General features: G+C 51.8%; 6 protein-coding genes across 6 annotated transcripts; 2 read left to right on the top strand and 4 right to left on the bottom strand.

Moving 5' to 3' along the window:
* Positions 1-2,344: 2,344 nt before the first annotated feature.
* Positions 2,345-2,765, bottom strand: BCR38DRAFT_471576 (uncharacterized protein; the record flags this gene model as incomplete). Its single annotated transcript, XM_040862867.1, has 1 exon — positions 2,345-2,765. The coding sequence occupies one exon, from the start codon at positions 2,763-2,765 to the stop codon at positions 2,418-2,420; it is 348 nt and encodes a 115-aa protein (XP_040720189.1). The 3' UTR covers positions 2,345-2,417.
* A 403-nt stretch (positions 2,766-3,168) lies between these two features.
* On the top strand, positions 3,169-4,726 carry BCR38DRAFT_334090 (aspartic peptidase domain-containing protein; the record flags this gene model as incomplete). The annotated part of the gene is made up of 2 exons (XM_040855282.1): positions 3,169-3,499; positions 3,561-4,726. The coding sequence occupies 2 exons, from the start codon at positions 3,169-3,171 to the stop codon at positions 4,724-4,726; spliced, it is 1,497 nt and encodes a 498-aa protein (XP_040720188.1).
* A 714-nt stretch (positions 4,727-5,440) lies between these two features.
* Positions 5,441-7,968, top strand: BCR38DRAFT_481377 (elongation factor G 1 precursor; the record flags this gene model as incomplete). The annotated part of the gene is made up of 3 exons (XM_040863370.1): positions 5,441-5,658; positions 5,721-7,859; positions 7,914-7,968. 3 exons carry the CDS (start codon positions 5,441-5,443, stop codon positions 7,966-7,968), a joined length of 2,412 nt encoding a protein of 803 aa, XP_040720187.1.
* Positions 7,969-8,763: 795 nt separating this feature from the next.
* On the bottom strand, positions 8,764-10,497 carry BCR38DRAFT_455064 (cytochrome protein; the record flags this gene model as incomplete). Its single annotated transcript, XM_040861758.1, has 2 exons — positions 8,764-10,284; positions 10,360-10,497. 2 exons carry the CDS (start codon positions 10,495-10,497, stop codon positions 8,764-8,766), a joined length of 1,659 nt encoding a protein of 552 aa, XP_040720186.1.
* Positions 10,498-11,767: 1,270 nt separating this feature from the next.
* BCR38DRAFT_102793 (uncharacterized protein) lies at positions 11,768-13,009 on the bottom strand. Its single transcript, XM_040853308.1, has 3 exons — positions 12,771-13,009; positions 12,615-12,701; positions 11,768-12,548 (listed from the first exon to the last, which is right to left on the bottom strand). Exons 2-3 carry the CDS (start codon positions 12,658-12,660, stop codon positions 11,905-11,907), a joined length of 690 nt encoding a protein of 229 aa, XP_040720185.1. The 5' UTR covers positions 12,661-12,701; positions 12,771-13,009; the 3' UTR covers positions 11,768-11,904.
* Positions 12,713-13,751, bottom strand: BCR38DRAFT_503520 (uncharacterized protein; the record flags this gene model as incomplete). The annotated part of the gene is made up of 2 exons (XM_040864878.1): positions 13,296-13,751; positions 12,713-13,219 (listed from the first exon to the last, which is right to left on the bottom strand). The coding sequence occupies exons 1-2, from the start codon at positions 13,365-13,367 to the stop codon at positions 12,713-12,715; spliced, it is 579 nt and encodes a 192-aa protein (XP_040720184.1). The 5' UTR covers positions 13,368-13,751.
* Positions 13,752-13,984: the final 233 nt, after the last annotated feature.

Below are 13,984 nucleotides of genomic sequence, written 5' to 3'. Positions count from 1 at the left end.
ATTGCCGCTCCGGAATGCTCCCGCTTGTAGGGTCGCTGCATCGAGCTGCACATAGCTACCTAGGCAAAACGGATGGACCAAAAAGCTCTTCGGTGACGACTCTGAATCAATTTTCGCAGCCTCAACGCCTATAGCCAGGTCCAGATCAATCTGTATATTACAATTGGGAAGTACCAGCAAGCCTTCCGCCGCAGCAGACAAATGATAGCGCAAAGACATAAACCAAGAGCTGCCAAGACAGGTGCGGCTGAAGGGCTTTCACACCCAACAACAACAGATGAAAAACTCGCATGATGAAAAACTCGTAAAATCACAATGCATCTTCCATCCCAGACAAACTCGCGTTGTCGGCAAGTCGAACCCTCGCAAAGGCGGGCAGGATTCATTCGCTGTCGAGAAGTGTAAGGTAGCGACGTGGAACAAAGCCTGTCATAGGCGCGCGCACCTTGAAACGCGACCAAACGATACGCCGTTTCACTGTCGGGTTTGGGGCTACCTCTAGTGCGTCACCATTTATGTATCATTGGATATTGAGACCTGGTCTGAAGATCAGAGCAGTCGAAGTGTTCATCTCAAAAGTGATCCCGAGTCTAAGAAACTGGATGACGACTGTGCCAAGCCCGCAATGACTGCACGATGCTCTCCTAGTAGACGAAAGTTTACGGCACTGTTAAAGCTTGATCCCAGAATGGATCTTCATAAGGTGGGGCAATGTTGACTATTGCATCTGTATTTCAAGAAGCTTTGACAACGCTGCCGCTAGCAAGTAGACATGGCCACGAGAGAATCCTAAAGACGATTTTTCTTACACAATAGATTTCATATCTAAGACATTGATTAGCTCTAGAATTCGTATTATATGACGAGAGGCTTGCTGCATCCATTCTCGGCAGCTGGGTCGATTCCTCTAGTCTCTTGGCATTTTGGATTTTGGGCCGCAAGTGTGCTGCCTTTGTATACGAAGCCTCTGGCAAAGGTAAGTGAACTTGCAGGTGCCGCTGACAATGTGCGGATAGACAGTGCTATCGTACTATATAACGTACCCCACAAGCAAGTTGGCCACTTTTTCTTGGCACCGTATGAATAACTTCAATAACTTAACTAAACTAAAAAATAATAATTCAAACTAATCGGAATCCTCTTCCTCGTACGTATCTTTATCATTCTCACAAGTACGAGCATTATGCCCGGGCTCTGCGCAGATCCTACAGCGCCGTCGGCGTGGTTCGGCTGGTCTCGTACGACGACGACTTACACGTATATCATCCTGTAGCTGCTGTTCCATATCCCGTTGAGACTGTAAGTCCTGAGCGTCTCGTAAACTAAGAGATCCTCCATCTTGTAGCTGTCGATTTTTAGTCCTTCGATGACGGCTTAGCTCTTGATTGGCCTTCCGAAGTGTAGTAACCTCATCCTCAAGTAAAACTAACCGATGCATAACAGCCGTCGCACCACGTGAAAATTGGTCAATAGCCGTAAGTATTGTCGTCGGGGAGCTATTCTGATGCTGTACGATTCTGTTTTTAACGTATTCAGACTGGGATTGCGCCTCGGTTGGGTTATTTGGAGTCTTTGATTCCCAGATTAAGGGGGCGCCAGACGAGCTCCCAGGAGGTGTAGGCGTATGTAGCTTAATATCCAGCTGTGAAATCACATATTCCGGGTCGTACGGAATAAGTCCTGTCCCCCTGAAACCTGCCTGGATATTCGACTTAGTTATAGTCGTACGATACGCCCTATAGAATGCCGAAAAGAAATCCTCCTTCGAGATATGGGTTATATGCGCCCGTATTAGGTCTTCAATTTCTTGACTAGATTGTCGAGTATCGCGTCGAGATAGTAGTCCGCGTTTTCGGTTAGCTAGAGTTGTACGAGGGACATTGTAGAGTTGGGCAGGGCCTCGGATGCTTAATTCGGGTTTCGATTGAAGCGCCTGACACGCTAGAATCATGTCGCTTTCTTTCCAATTCGATCCCATCTTGGTATGTGTAAAGATGTTAATTAAAAGGTTGTTCGTACGGTGCCAAGAAAAAGTGGCCAACTTGCTTGTGTGGCCAATTTGCTTGTGGGGTACTTTATACTTAATATTATCTCGTCCTTCAGGCCTTGTTTTATCCTCTAAGCTGGACTAGGGGATTGTTCTAGTTAGGTTAGCGAGCTGAAGTATCCAGGGTACGACTTCCACCCTGCGATAACACTGTCTGCTCGGACAAGTGGCAGGGGCCCCTGCAAGTCCACTTACTTTTGGCCAGAGCCTTTGTACTTCGTACCACAAATCGTGCCTACCTACAGATGGTCGGACCGTGGGCCGAGGATTGCAGTTTTCCATCACCTTATTGCTGCCGCAAAACTGCGTAGAATCTACTTCGGATGCTGCAGCTTAAGCATGCTATTTTCACCCCGTATAGAATCTACGTTCATTGTTTGATATCGTCGGCTTCTACCATCTCTTCAGCGCATTTCGAATACTCGAAGGAGTAAGCTGACAGTACTGCAGGACCAATCATAAGGTGACCAACGCCCAAGGTTATCACCCAAAAGAAAGTCTGGCAGGTGATGAATCCTCCAGCGAATTTATTTTTGTCCGCAAGGACAAGGTCAGTATTAGCGCTCCTTCGTGGCATTGCCACAGCTAGCAGGACCTGATCTAGCACTGTCTGAGTCTTGGTTTGTCCGACGGTTGGAATTACCACTTTATCGTCGGGTGTTCCCATTGCCGCCGTGCCACCGTTGGTCTGCGCCACACTTTCACAGAGAGGCTCCATTGCCAACATCCAACCGTCCTGCTGCCTTGGAACAATTAGTACTCCCTAAATCTCTTGGCGATACGTTCAGCTGGGCTGTCTTCCTTCTTTCATTTCTCCCACTTTGTTTCCTACTATTTCTGTGACTCCTGATTCTGCTTGCTACCTCTTTGTTGTTTATTGTCTTTCTTTACACATGGTTCTCACGGTTCTCACGGTACTCGCTAGACGGTTCTGAGTTCTGTCACTTGCACTGTGTATAGTTAATCCTCGCATCCGACGACCTTTCCTCATTTGCATATTACATCGACGATACCCTCATTTCGCGGCCCGTCCCCATTGCCCATTCTCTCGGCGTGGCTCCACAACCTTAATTGTCCGTCAAAACCCACATAGAACGATCGTCAATCCCAAAACCATCATCATGAGATCCGTCGCAACTCTTGCGACTGGCTCGCTGATAGCCTCCGTCGCACATGCCCAGGTCGTGCAATGGGACATTGCGAAGCGCGAAACAAAGGCGGCGGTAAATGGATTGCGTAAGCGCGAGGCTTCAACATACGAGGAGATTGTCAACAACGAGAAGAACCGAGGCGGTTACTTCGCGACAACAAAGGTTGGCACACCGGGTCAGGACCTGACTCTCCAGTTGGATACAGGAAGTAGTGACATCTGGGTTCCCGCGAGTTCTGCATCCGTCTGTACAGAAACCTCCAGCAGTTCGAGCGTCAACCAAGGCTGCGATTTTGGTTCTTGTGAGTGAATGGAGTCTTTGACTTAAAACGATGCGCTCTTGCTAACTGTACATGTGTTAAGTCGATTACGAAGCCTCCACAAGTTTCGATGATGTCGGCCCCGGCGAGTTCAGTATCAGCTACGTGGATGGTAGCCATTCGAAAGGCGATTACTTCACAGACAACTTCGAGATCGGTGGAGCGACCCTGACAAATGTGACGATGGGCCTGGGCCTGGACACGGACATTCCCTATGGCCTTGTAGGTGTTGGCTACGCCCTGAATGAGGCAGCCGTCGCTGGAGGACTGTCTGAGGTGTACGACAATCTTCCTGTACAGATGCAGAAGGAGGGATTGATTGCCACCAACGCTTACAGCTTGTGGCTCAACGACCTCGACGCCGGCACAGGCAGCATCCTGTTTGGCGGCATTGACACCGACAAGTATGAAGGCGACTTGAGCCGTATGGACATCATCAAAGACCCTCAAACAGAAGCTTTCACTTCCTTCATCGTGTACATGACATCCATGTCGGCCAGCTCTTCGTCCGGTACAGACGCGTTGTCCTCGCGCCAGTTCCCTATTCCCGTGGTCTTGGACTCGGGCACAACCCTAAGTTACCTGCCAACAGATCTCGCCACGCAGATTTGGAACGAAGCCGGCGCCGTCTATTCCTCCGATGTGGATGTGGCCGTCATCCCGTGTTCTATGGAGACCAGCAAGGGCACGTTCGAGTTCGGCTTCGCCGGTGATAACGGTCCCAAAATCAGCGTCGGTATGGACGAGCTTGTCTTGTCCCTGACTACCGGGGACGCTCCCAAGTTCCAGACTGGCGCGTACAAGGGTCAGGACGCGTGCCAGTTCGGCATACAGAACTTCAGCAGCGACCCCTTCTTGCTCGGCGACACTTTCCTCCGATCTGCTTACGTCGTCTACGACTTGGTGAACAATCAGGTCGCGCTTGCGAAGACCGATTTCAACGCAACAACCAGCAACATTGTTCAATTTCCCAGCAAGGGTGCCCAGATCCCGAGTGCAACCGTGGTGGCGAACCAGGTTACCGCGTCCGCTGCTACGGGCAGTCTGACGACACCGACCTATGGTGCGAGCGCTGGCTTCACCGACTCTGGTAGTGACGGGTCTACAAGTGCGGCGGTCACGGTGCCGGCGTTTGACTGGGCACAAGTCGGTGTCATCGGCGCTACTGTGGTATTCACGCTCGTTGGCAGCGGATTCTTCCTTCTGTAAGTCTCGGGCCTGAGTTTGAAAGTTGTGCGTATGGCGGTAGTACATGCGTCCAAATTGGAACCGTAACCTTCATGGCACGCGTCTCAATTTGAGGCCTCGTTTGCGATGTGATCGAAAAGGGTTATAAATTGAGAATTTGTGGAAATAAGAGCACGAGGCAAAGAGACAGGCTGGTAGATTAGTTAGCTTGCCTTGTATAAAGACACATGCACACATCGATAGACTCGTTTGGCGTAAATTCGTTGCATTTTCGGTAACTCGACTTTGCACTTCGCAAGACGGTGTGTGTAATCCTCTACCGAAATGACGATGGATATATCATGGACTTTGTTCCTGAGTCAAACGGCGGACACATGTGGATGTGAGTTTTCTGAAGTTGGAGTGCGACTTCCTTCTCGATGCGAGTCATAGTCACTGATGCGAGCCATGTTATTCGAGGTCGAAGCTCACTATCGTGATTGTGAGTGGACGTGTTCACAAAAAGAACCAAATTAAGCCAATTGCCTGTGGTGTGGATGCTGAGGTTGGTCTGGGGGACAGCTACCCTGTAGCGTGTCTTGATAATCGCGGGCCATTGATTTGCCGAAGGAGCTGTCAAATAAAGGTAATCTTCAAAAAATTCTCGAAAGCCGTGAGCGCATTGAGAGGAAAGACAGCGGCGACCAATCCACTCTTTTTTGACTCGGTTTCTTATTTCGCAGTGTTCTTTGCAAGATGAGAGTTCAACGGGCTGTGGCTGCCCTCAATAACGGCCGGATTCTGTCCTCCAAGTGCAGTGGGCGCTTCATGGGCATCGTGTCCCAAAAAGCTTCAGGGCCCCCAACGACACAATGGAGACAGGCGCCTCTGCAGATAGAGGGCCGCAGATATTTCAATGTCTCGCGGCCAAGGAGGGCAGCGCCAGTAAATGCTGCTGCGGCTGCGAGCGCTGCGTAAGTTTCATGCAGCTCCAGCAATCAATCACTGTGACAAATCGCTTACAACATGGCAACAGCTTGAGGAAAGCTGCCGAGGACGCTGCCAACATGACACCCGAAACTGTCTTTGCGAACATGGACCCAGAAGAGAAACATCGACTCTCAAGAGTGCGAAATATCGGAATCGCTGCCCACATTGATAGCGGAAAAACGACGGTAACCGAACGAGTTCTGTTCTACACAGGCCGAATCAAGGCAATCCACGAGGTGCGAGGAAGAGATGGTGCCGGCGCAAAGATGGACTCCATGGAGCTCGAACGAGAAAAGGGAATCACTATTCAGTCTGCTGCCACCTTCTGCGACTGGAAAAAGGTGGAGAATGACAAGGAGGAGACGTATCACGTCAACTTAATCGACACGCCGGGACACATTGATTTCACGATCGAAGTTGAGCGTGCTCTGCGAGTTTTGGATGGTGCTGTCATGATTCTTTGTGCCGTCAGTGGTGTCCAGTCTCAGACCATTACCGTGGACCGACAAATGAAGCGATACAACATTCCCCGAATCAGCTTCGTCAACAAGATGGATCGAATGGGAGCCAACCCTTGGAAGGCGGTTGAGCAAATCAACTCCAAATTGAAGTTCCCAGCAGCCGCTATCCAGGTCCCGATCGGTGTCGAAGACCAGTTCAAAGGTGTTGTTGATCTGATTAACATGAAGGCAATCTACAGCGAAGGACCCAAGGGAACGATCGTCAGAGTTACCGACAAGATTCCTGAGGACCTGAAAGATTTCGCCGAGGAAAAGCGTCAGGAACTGATTGAGAAGTTGGCCGATGTTGACGATGAGATTGCCGAGATCTTCTTGGATGAGCGAACGCCCACGCCTTTACAAATCAAGAACGCGATCCGACGAGCCACCGTTGCTCTCAAGTTCACACCCGTGATGATGGGATCTGCCTTGGCCGACAAGTCTATCCAACCCATGCTTGACGCAGTGTGCGACTACCTCCCACAACCCGCCGATGTCGAAAACTTGGCCTTGGATCGATCCAAGGGTGAAGCGCAGACGAAATTGGTGCCATACAATTCTTTACCGTTCGTTGGCTTGGCTTTCAAGCTGGAAGAGAACAACTATGGTCAACTTACATACATCCGAGTCTACCAAGGAACGTTGAGGAAGGGGACCTATCTCTTCAACTCGCGAACCGACAAGAAAGTGCGAATTCCGAGAATCGTACGGATGCACTCCAATGAAATGGAGGATGTGTCTGAGGTCGGTGCTGGTGAGATTTGCGCCGTGTTCGGGGTTGAGTGCGCGTCTGGTGATACCTTCACAGATGGAAACCTGCCATACACCATGACTTCCATGTTCGTTCCGGACGCCGTCATGTCGCTTTCCATCAAGCCGAAGAGGAGTCAAGACGCCGACAACTTCTCAAAAGCCATGAACCGTTTTCAGCGCGAAGATCCGACATTCCGGCTGTTCGTCGATGAGGAAAGCGAAGAGACCATCATTTCGGGCATGGGTGAACTGCATCTCGAAATTTACGTCGAGCGTCTACGCCGTGAATATAAGGTGGAATGCATCACAGGCCAACCGCGTGTCGCCTACCGTGAAACCATCGCTCGGCGTGCCGACTTTGACTACCTTCTGCGCAGACAAACTGGTGGTCCGGGTGATTTCGCGAAGGTCGGCGGCTGGATCGAGCCAAACGAAGATCCTGAAAGCAACTCGTTCGTTAACGCTGTTGTGGGTGGTTTGATTCCCGACAAGTTCATCTCAGCCTGTGGTAAAGGTTTCGAGATTGCCTGCGAGAAGGGCCCGCTGCTAGGACACAAGGTCATCGGTGCCAAGATGGTGGTTAACGACGGTGCGACTCACGTTACTGACTCTTCCGATTACGCTTTCAGCTTGGCTGCCCAGATGGCCTTCCGCAAGGTCTTCGACGAGGCCGGTGGCGCCGTTCTCGAGCCGCTCATGAAGACGACCATCATGGCGCCCAACGAGTTTCAGGGTAACATTATCATGTTGATGAACAAGCGCAGCGCGACTATCATCGATACCGAGATTGGTACTGAAGAATTCACGCTAATTGCCGACGTGAGCTTGAACTCGATGTTTGGCTTTTCGAGTCAGTTGAGGGCTGCCACCCAAGGCAAGGGCGAGTTCAGCATGGAATTTAGTCATTACGCCGCGGCGCCGCCACATTTGCAGTAAGTGGAACCATGGTTTAGATGCGAGGAGTGAAGGCGCTAACAATACTCCAGAAAGGAACTTGTCGCCAAGTACCAGAAGGAGTTGGAAGCCAAAAGGTCAAAATAAATTCCCTCTGTCGAATTGGGTTCTCGACGAATGAACGATGACTATCGAATGACCACAACCTACACGCCAAGAATCGAGGAATGGACACGACCGCAACAAGTATCACTGCCGTGTCGTGCTGTACTTGATGATGGTGTTAATGATGTTATATATGCTGTACAACATGATTCTGATGTGCCTTTGCTGCTGCTGCTATAAGATAGATCCATCCGGTAGACTAGACTGGACTGCATATCTTGGCAGCGTTACTTGGGATATGTACATATGAAAAGGGGCGGAACGGGACCATTGCACATTACGTAGATTCGTGCCTGTATAGACCAAGACGAAAGAACTCTTCTCATCAAATCAGACTTTGGCAGTCACATGTGAGTGTACACGGCTGGATGCAAAGTCAACATGTTTAGTCATCTGGCTGTAAGCGATATTATATACTCACTCTCTTATACTACCGCATAAATCCCGTAGATTCGCCATTCGCTTCTGTACGTCCGTCCATAGAGAACGCCGGGGATCTACATGTAGAAGTCTTGAATTGGCTCATTTCCTCGGTTTGATCGACGTGAAACTCTCCATTTTTACCGCCAAGGCTCCCGATTAGTGGTAAATATAGGCGTACAGAAGCGTATAGCAAACCTACTCGATTTACACGATATATCTAAACTAGGTTGATGTGCGACTCTTTTTGCCAGTGCTATAGTACAAGGGTTTCAACGGTAAAGCGCAAGCGAACGCTAAAAGCCATGCCCAAACCAGGGGGGCGCGCTAAGAACAACCATATATATACATAGAGTATTAGTGTCTTAAGCTGACCCGACACGGATACCCATCCGCAGGATGCGCCCCTCCCGACTGCGTCTGGTAGGCACGGTCTCCATTGACATGCTTCACCTTGGAAGTCGGATGCAACCGATCCCACTCCTCGAAAGCATGTCTCACATCGAACTCGCGCACCGTCAGTGCCAGCGTGATTTTGACATCGAGCATAGCTAGCGTCTGGCCCAGACAATTGCGAGGGCCGTGCTCAAAGGGCCGCCACCCGCCCTTGATGGGATATAGCGGATCCTGGGTATCCTTGACGAGCCATCGCTCGGGCCGGAAGGCCAGCTCGTCGGGCCAGTAATGCGGGTTGCGCTGTACGGCCGAGTGCAGGATCCACATGTTGGTGCCCTCGGTCGGATATCGGTTTCCCTTGTCGTCCTGAAGGTAGACGCCCGGCAACCCGCCGCGCATAGCGGACGCGGGAGGGAAGAGACGCAGGGATTCCTTGATGACGGCAGTTGTGTATGGCAGGTTGTTGAGCAAATGGGGCTGGGAGCGCATCTTGGACGCCGTCTGGGCGATGTCGAGCCCGAAGACGGCGTCGTGTTCGGCGCGGAGCTTGGCTAGGGCTTCGGGGTGCGATTGGAGGAGGTAGAAGCAGTAGCAGATGGTCGACGAGGTGGAGTCGTGGCCAGCGAAGATGAAGAGCCGGATTTGCACCGTGGCCCAGTCCCGGAAGGCACGGTCAAGTTGCTTGGGCCGCGGCTGGTCTTTTTGCTGGGCTTGCTGGGCCATGTAGCCGGCTAGGGCGAGGTGGATGATGGAGCGCGAGGAAGCCGCCGTCTCGTCCGAGGTCCATTCTGCGTAGCGTTTGTCGAGCTCCGCGGCGATGTAGCTATTCATTTGGTAATTGTTGTACCATTGCACGAACGGTCGGACCGGGTTCCACCGGATCAGGAGGTTCCACTCGTTGTCGAGGACATGCCAGCGAATCTGGCGGCGCAATGCCGATGCGAGAGGGTTGAACTGGCGCTGGGAATGAAGTCGCGAGTCGAGGGTCACGGTGCCGATGACGTCCATCAGATACCAGCAAGTCACATCATCCAAAGAGAACATCTCCTTCTTTCGGGCGTACTCGCGCAGGGTCTCGACATAAACTTCGGCCTCATCTACAATATGAGACGTCTGCTGCAAAACGTAGCCCGCACTGAAGCCCGAGTTGAAGAGTGCGCGCGAACGCTTCCATTCGGGTCCGTTCATGGTGAAGAGGTTGTCGCCGCCGGCCAGAGGGTTAAAGAAGGCGTGCAGAATGGGCGGCTTGGGTAAGTCGTATTCCTGGCAGGCCTGAACGGCGAGCACAGGCGAGCAGATGACCATCATGGGGTCGGCAAAGGGCCACATATCGAGATAGATAATGGAGTCGGCGTCCTTCTTCTCGTGAGCCTTGCACAAAGCCTCGAACGCGTCCGGCTGTTGCGCGTCTTCGGGCAGCACTTTCATGACTGGGGGCACGGCCAGGAGGTGTCCGAGGATCGGGTTCCATGGCGGCATGGGCTATGTAGTGCAAACCATATTAGCAAGGTCAGTTTTTTAAATAGATGGTTAATGATTGGAAGATTGGAGTCATACCATTCCTTGCTGGCGGAGGCGATGGAAGACAAGCCGGGCTCGGTAGCCCTTCACCACCAGGTATACGATTGCGCTGGCGCAGGCGATGAGCCCGGCCGAGATGGCACGCTCAAAAGAGAGCGGCCCGGGGCTGATCATGGTGGGACCGGGGCTGAAGTTGCAGGTAAATGGAAAGAGTGACAGAACTCCTAGTTGTGGTTGCTGAAGTATAGAGCCAGATACCCCATGAAGGCTGTCAAAGAGCTCCCTGGCCGCACTGGCCGCGGCCGTTGTTGGTCTTGGTCAGTCAAGAGACTCGTACTACTCGAGATTAAGAAGTCAAGCTGCGGCGCTGTAAAGCATGGATTGACCAACAGTAAACCCTACGACCCTGTCGGTTGGTTAAGCATAGCGAGACGAGCCAACCAAAGTAGCACGAAAGCGCCGCATGCAACCAACGTGCTGAAAGCCGCTTTACTCAGGCTATTCCCGGGCCAGTACACCCAGGCCAGCAAAGTGAGCCGAACAACAAAGTGAAAGGCTATCGCAAGATGGAGAGCGCTTCTGATAAAACCGACAGCGATCATGACAAGGTTGCTAATACTGGGAAACTTGAAAGAAACAGCGCCCCATGATGATTATTACTTTACCCACGTCTGATGGGGATACTTATCACCCTTGTGAACCCTAGGGCCTCACAGCCTGGCTCGCAACAAAATAGGCCATATTGGCCATATTGGCCTCATCGTTGCATGTCCATTTCCATGCCACAACGCCGCCGTTGTACAAGAACCTGACAGCGCAGTAGTTTAGTTCGTCTAATATCAACAAGCAAACAGGCTGCAGCCCACGACCAAGAGACGACCTATCGGTGCATTCAATCGGCAACTCGTACGGATTATAGCCAATCAACATTCAGCCTCTATATTGCAGGTAAGGGGGGCCATGTTGGGTTACAGTTGCATTATCGCTTTTAAACCACTCGGGGTGCAAACTCGGTGTATGGTAAACTCGGTTCATTTCAGCTGAGGTCTCGGTCAAAATTGAATGTGTTCTGTTATCAGGACGGGTTGGTTCCCGACTACTACCCTACCTTATGTATGCCGTGGTGTGGTTGGGATTCTGTACTACCTTATACCCATTGCCCGTCGCCCCCAGCCGCCCCAACCCCCCCCCCCCCCCAATCCTAGCTCTCCAATCCCGTCCGTCATTCCGATTCCCCATCTGGTAGATCCAGCACCCAACCCAGGAGCTGATTCTCCAGGCTCCAGGTGAGCGGACCCCACTCTCATTCAGCAGAATGTGGTCTTATTAGGATTACGAGAGTCTGACAACACCAGCTGCCAATCACACCCTGCTCTTACAGAGGGGTGCTCCTATGGCTGCGTCCACCAAAATAGCTACACAACTATAGGGTCCTGGGATCAGTTCCTCTGAACCGATCTTGATTCAATGCTGCGAAGCGGCTACTGCGGGACAAGTACTCCTAGAATCGCTAGAAATTGTCTCATCATTTTCTATGGCTGCCTAGGTGTCCAGGTCACAGTGCAGGACGGCCAACCCCGATTACTCGTGGACACGTCGGTTACTATCAAATCTGGGCTGCTCATACATGACCGTCGGACGGGCGCTGTCAAGCTCGGCCACTGGGTAGCCCTGCGGGTTGTCAAGCTCAGCTACAGCATCCTGCCGCGAGTTATAGTTATCAAGCTCGACCACCGTGTCTTGCTGTGATATTCCCTCTAACGGCACCTGCGTCATCTGCGAGCCGGAATCACGGTTGTTGCGGCGGATGAAGGTACGTAAGCCCATCATGGTAGCACTGGGGACCTCGGGCAGGGCATCATTATCGTGCGACTCGAGACCGACGTGCTCCTTGTTGTTGTGCAGGAGGCGCACGCGGTTAAAAAATGACTGTGCAAGTGGCCGGGGCCTCGCTACGGCTACTCTGGCTCTATTGCGCTCGTCGCGAAGAGCGAAGAGGGACCGAACGACGGTCAGTGATCCCATCATGACGGCCACTGCGGCTTCGATATACTGCCAGAAGAACTCCCACGGCACGTCCACACCTGCTGCTCCATGGATCTTGCTCACACGGGTGATGGCGAGGCAGACCATGACGAGGTTGAGGCAGAGGAACATCCCAAGACTAATCTTCTGCATCGTCCGCAATCGAGCGCGGTGGATGATAATGATGGGGATGGTCGCAACTAGTGGCGAGGGGGCCAGTCGGTTAGTATTCTCGCCTCAAGCTCACTTGCTGTGCTACTACGTACTCAAGATGTCCGAGAGTGCATCCAGCCCGGTGACCAAACCAGTCATGGAGATGTAGAGAATATCCTTGGAGTGATCGAAGCAAGACACTGTTGACAGTTCAGTTGAGACACATGCAAACAGCAAACGTGAGGTGCCTCAACGTACAAGAAGCATACCCAAAGTCCGAGCACAGGATGAAGGGCTCCGAAACCAGAAACATCCACGAAACGACCGTGAAGACGACCACAGTCCAGTAGTAATACTTAATCCGGTCCACGAGCCGAATCAAGCCTTTGAAAAAGGCCAAGAACGAGAACTTGACGAAGAAGGTGGTCGTCCATGCAATGATGAGAAACGTAGCATTCTCCTGCACGGCATTAATCACAATAGCATTGAACTGTTGCAAGTCGAGGCGGAACACAATCGACATGTCCTTCTGGATCGCTGTAGAGAGGTAGAACTCGTCGCAGAGGTGATACATCAAGCCCGTGGCCGCGGACAGGAAAGCAGCTGCTAGGAAAATGAGATAATCGTCCAGCGAAAGTTGGCGCCGGGTTCTGAGCCGGATCACGGCTCGAGCGACAACGGAGAGTAGCGCAAGGCCGAAGCAGACGCCTACCGTTATCTATATGTGTATCGTGCATCAGTTTGCCTTGTCTACTGAAACGGAAGCTTTGAAAAGGAAGGCCACACGCACATACCTTGAAGGCCGGCTTCTTAATGGTGGCCGATGCCTCAATCACCGCCGCCAGTGAATCGTGAGACTCGTCCATTATGGTCCTTGAGCACTCGGTTTATCGGCTTCATACGCAAAGTTGATCAGCAGGAAGTCGGGTACATGACAGTGATTGTTCTTTGTGCCAATCCAGGTCAGGAAGGTCCGGCGCCTTGATCGGGAACCTCTATTATGGATGAGGTGAGATTGCCATTGGCGGATTGTATCCGTAGGAAGAAGAAGCATGATTACAACTCCGGTCAACGGCGAAGAGCGCTTTTCGTGTATAGAGTTACATTTCAGCCCAAACCTCAAAGGAAGAGAGAGTCACAATAACTTGCAACCCCAATTAAACGAGGCTCAGCTTACACACCAACTGCCCCTGGGCGCTCGGCGGGTAAGCATCTAGACTGCAAGCAGACCCCCAAGATAGAGAGATAGCCGTAACCACTTCCAACGAAACAAGGTCCAGATTTACAGCAGCTGCAGTTGGGTAGTGCTCGGATGAATAGTTACCACGGTGCAGTCACATCGCCCTCAACGAGACTTATCATGGACCCACTCTCCCATTGCTTCCACCGCCACGACGTCCGTCAGAGATACCACCCCTTCCTCCCACGCCCCTCCTCCCGCCTCCCATCCCTCCGCCCTTACCCTCTGGCTCTCTTACAGCTT

The sequence above is a fragment of the Pseudomassariella vexata genome (assembly GCF_002105095.1).
Source record: "Pseudomassariella vexata strain CBS 129021 chromosome Unknown BCR38scaffold_2, whole genome shotgun sequence".
Taxonomy (NCBI): Eukaryota; Fungi; Ascomycota; class Sordariomycetes; order Amphisphaeriales; family Pseudomassariaceae; genus Pseudomassariella; species Pseudomassariella vexata.
This window is presented reverse-complemented; position numbering and strand designations above follow the sequence as displayed.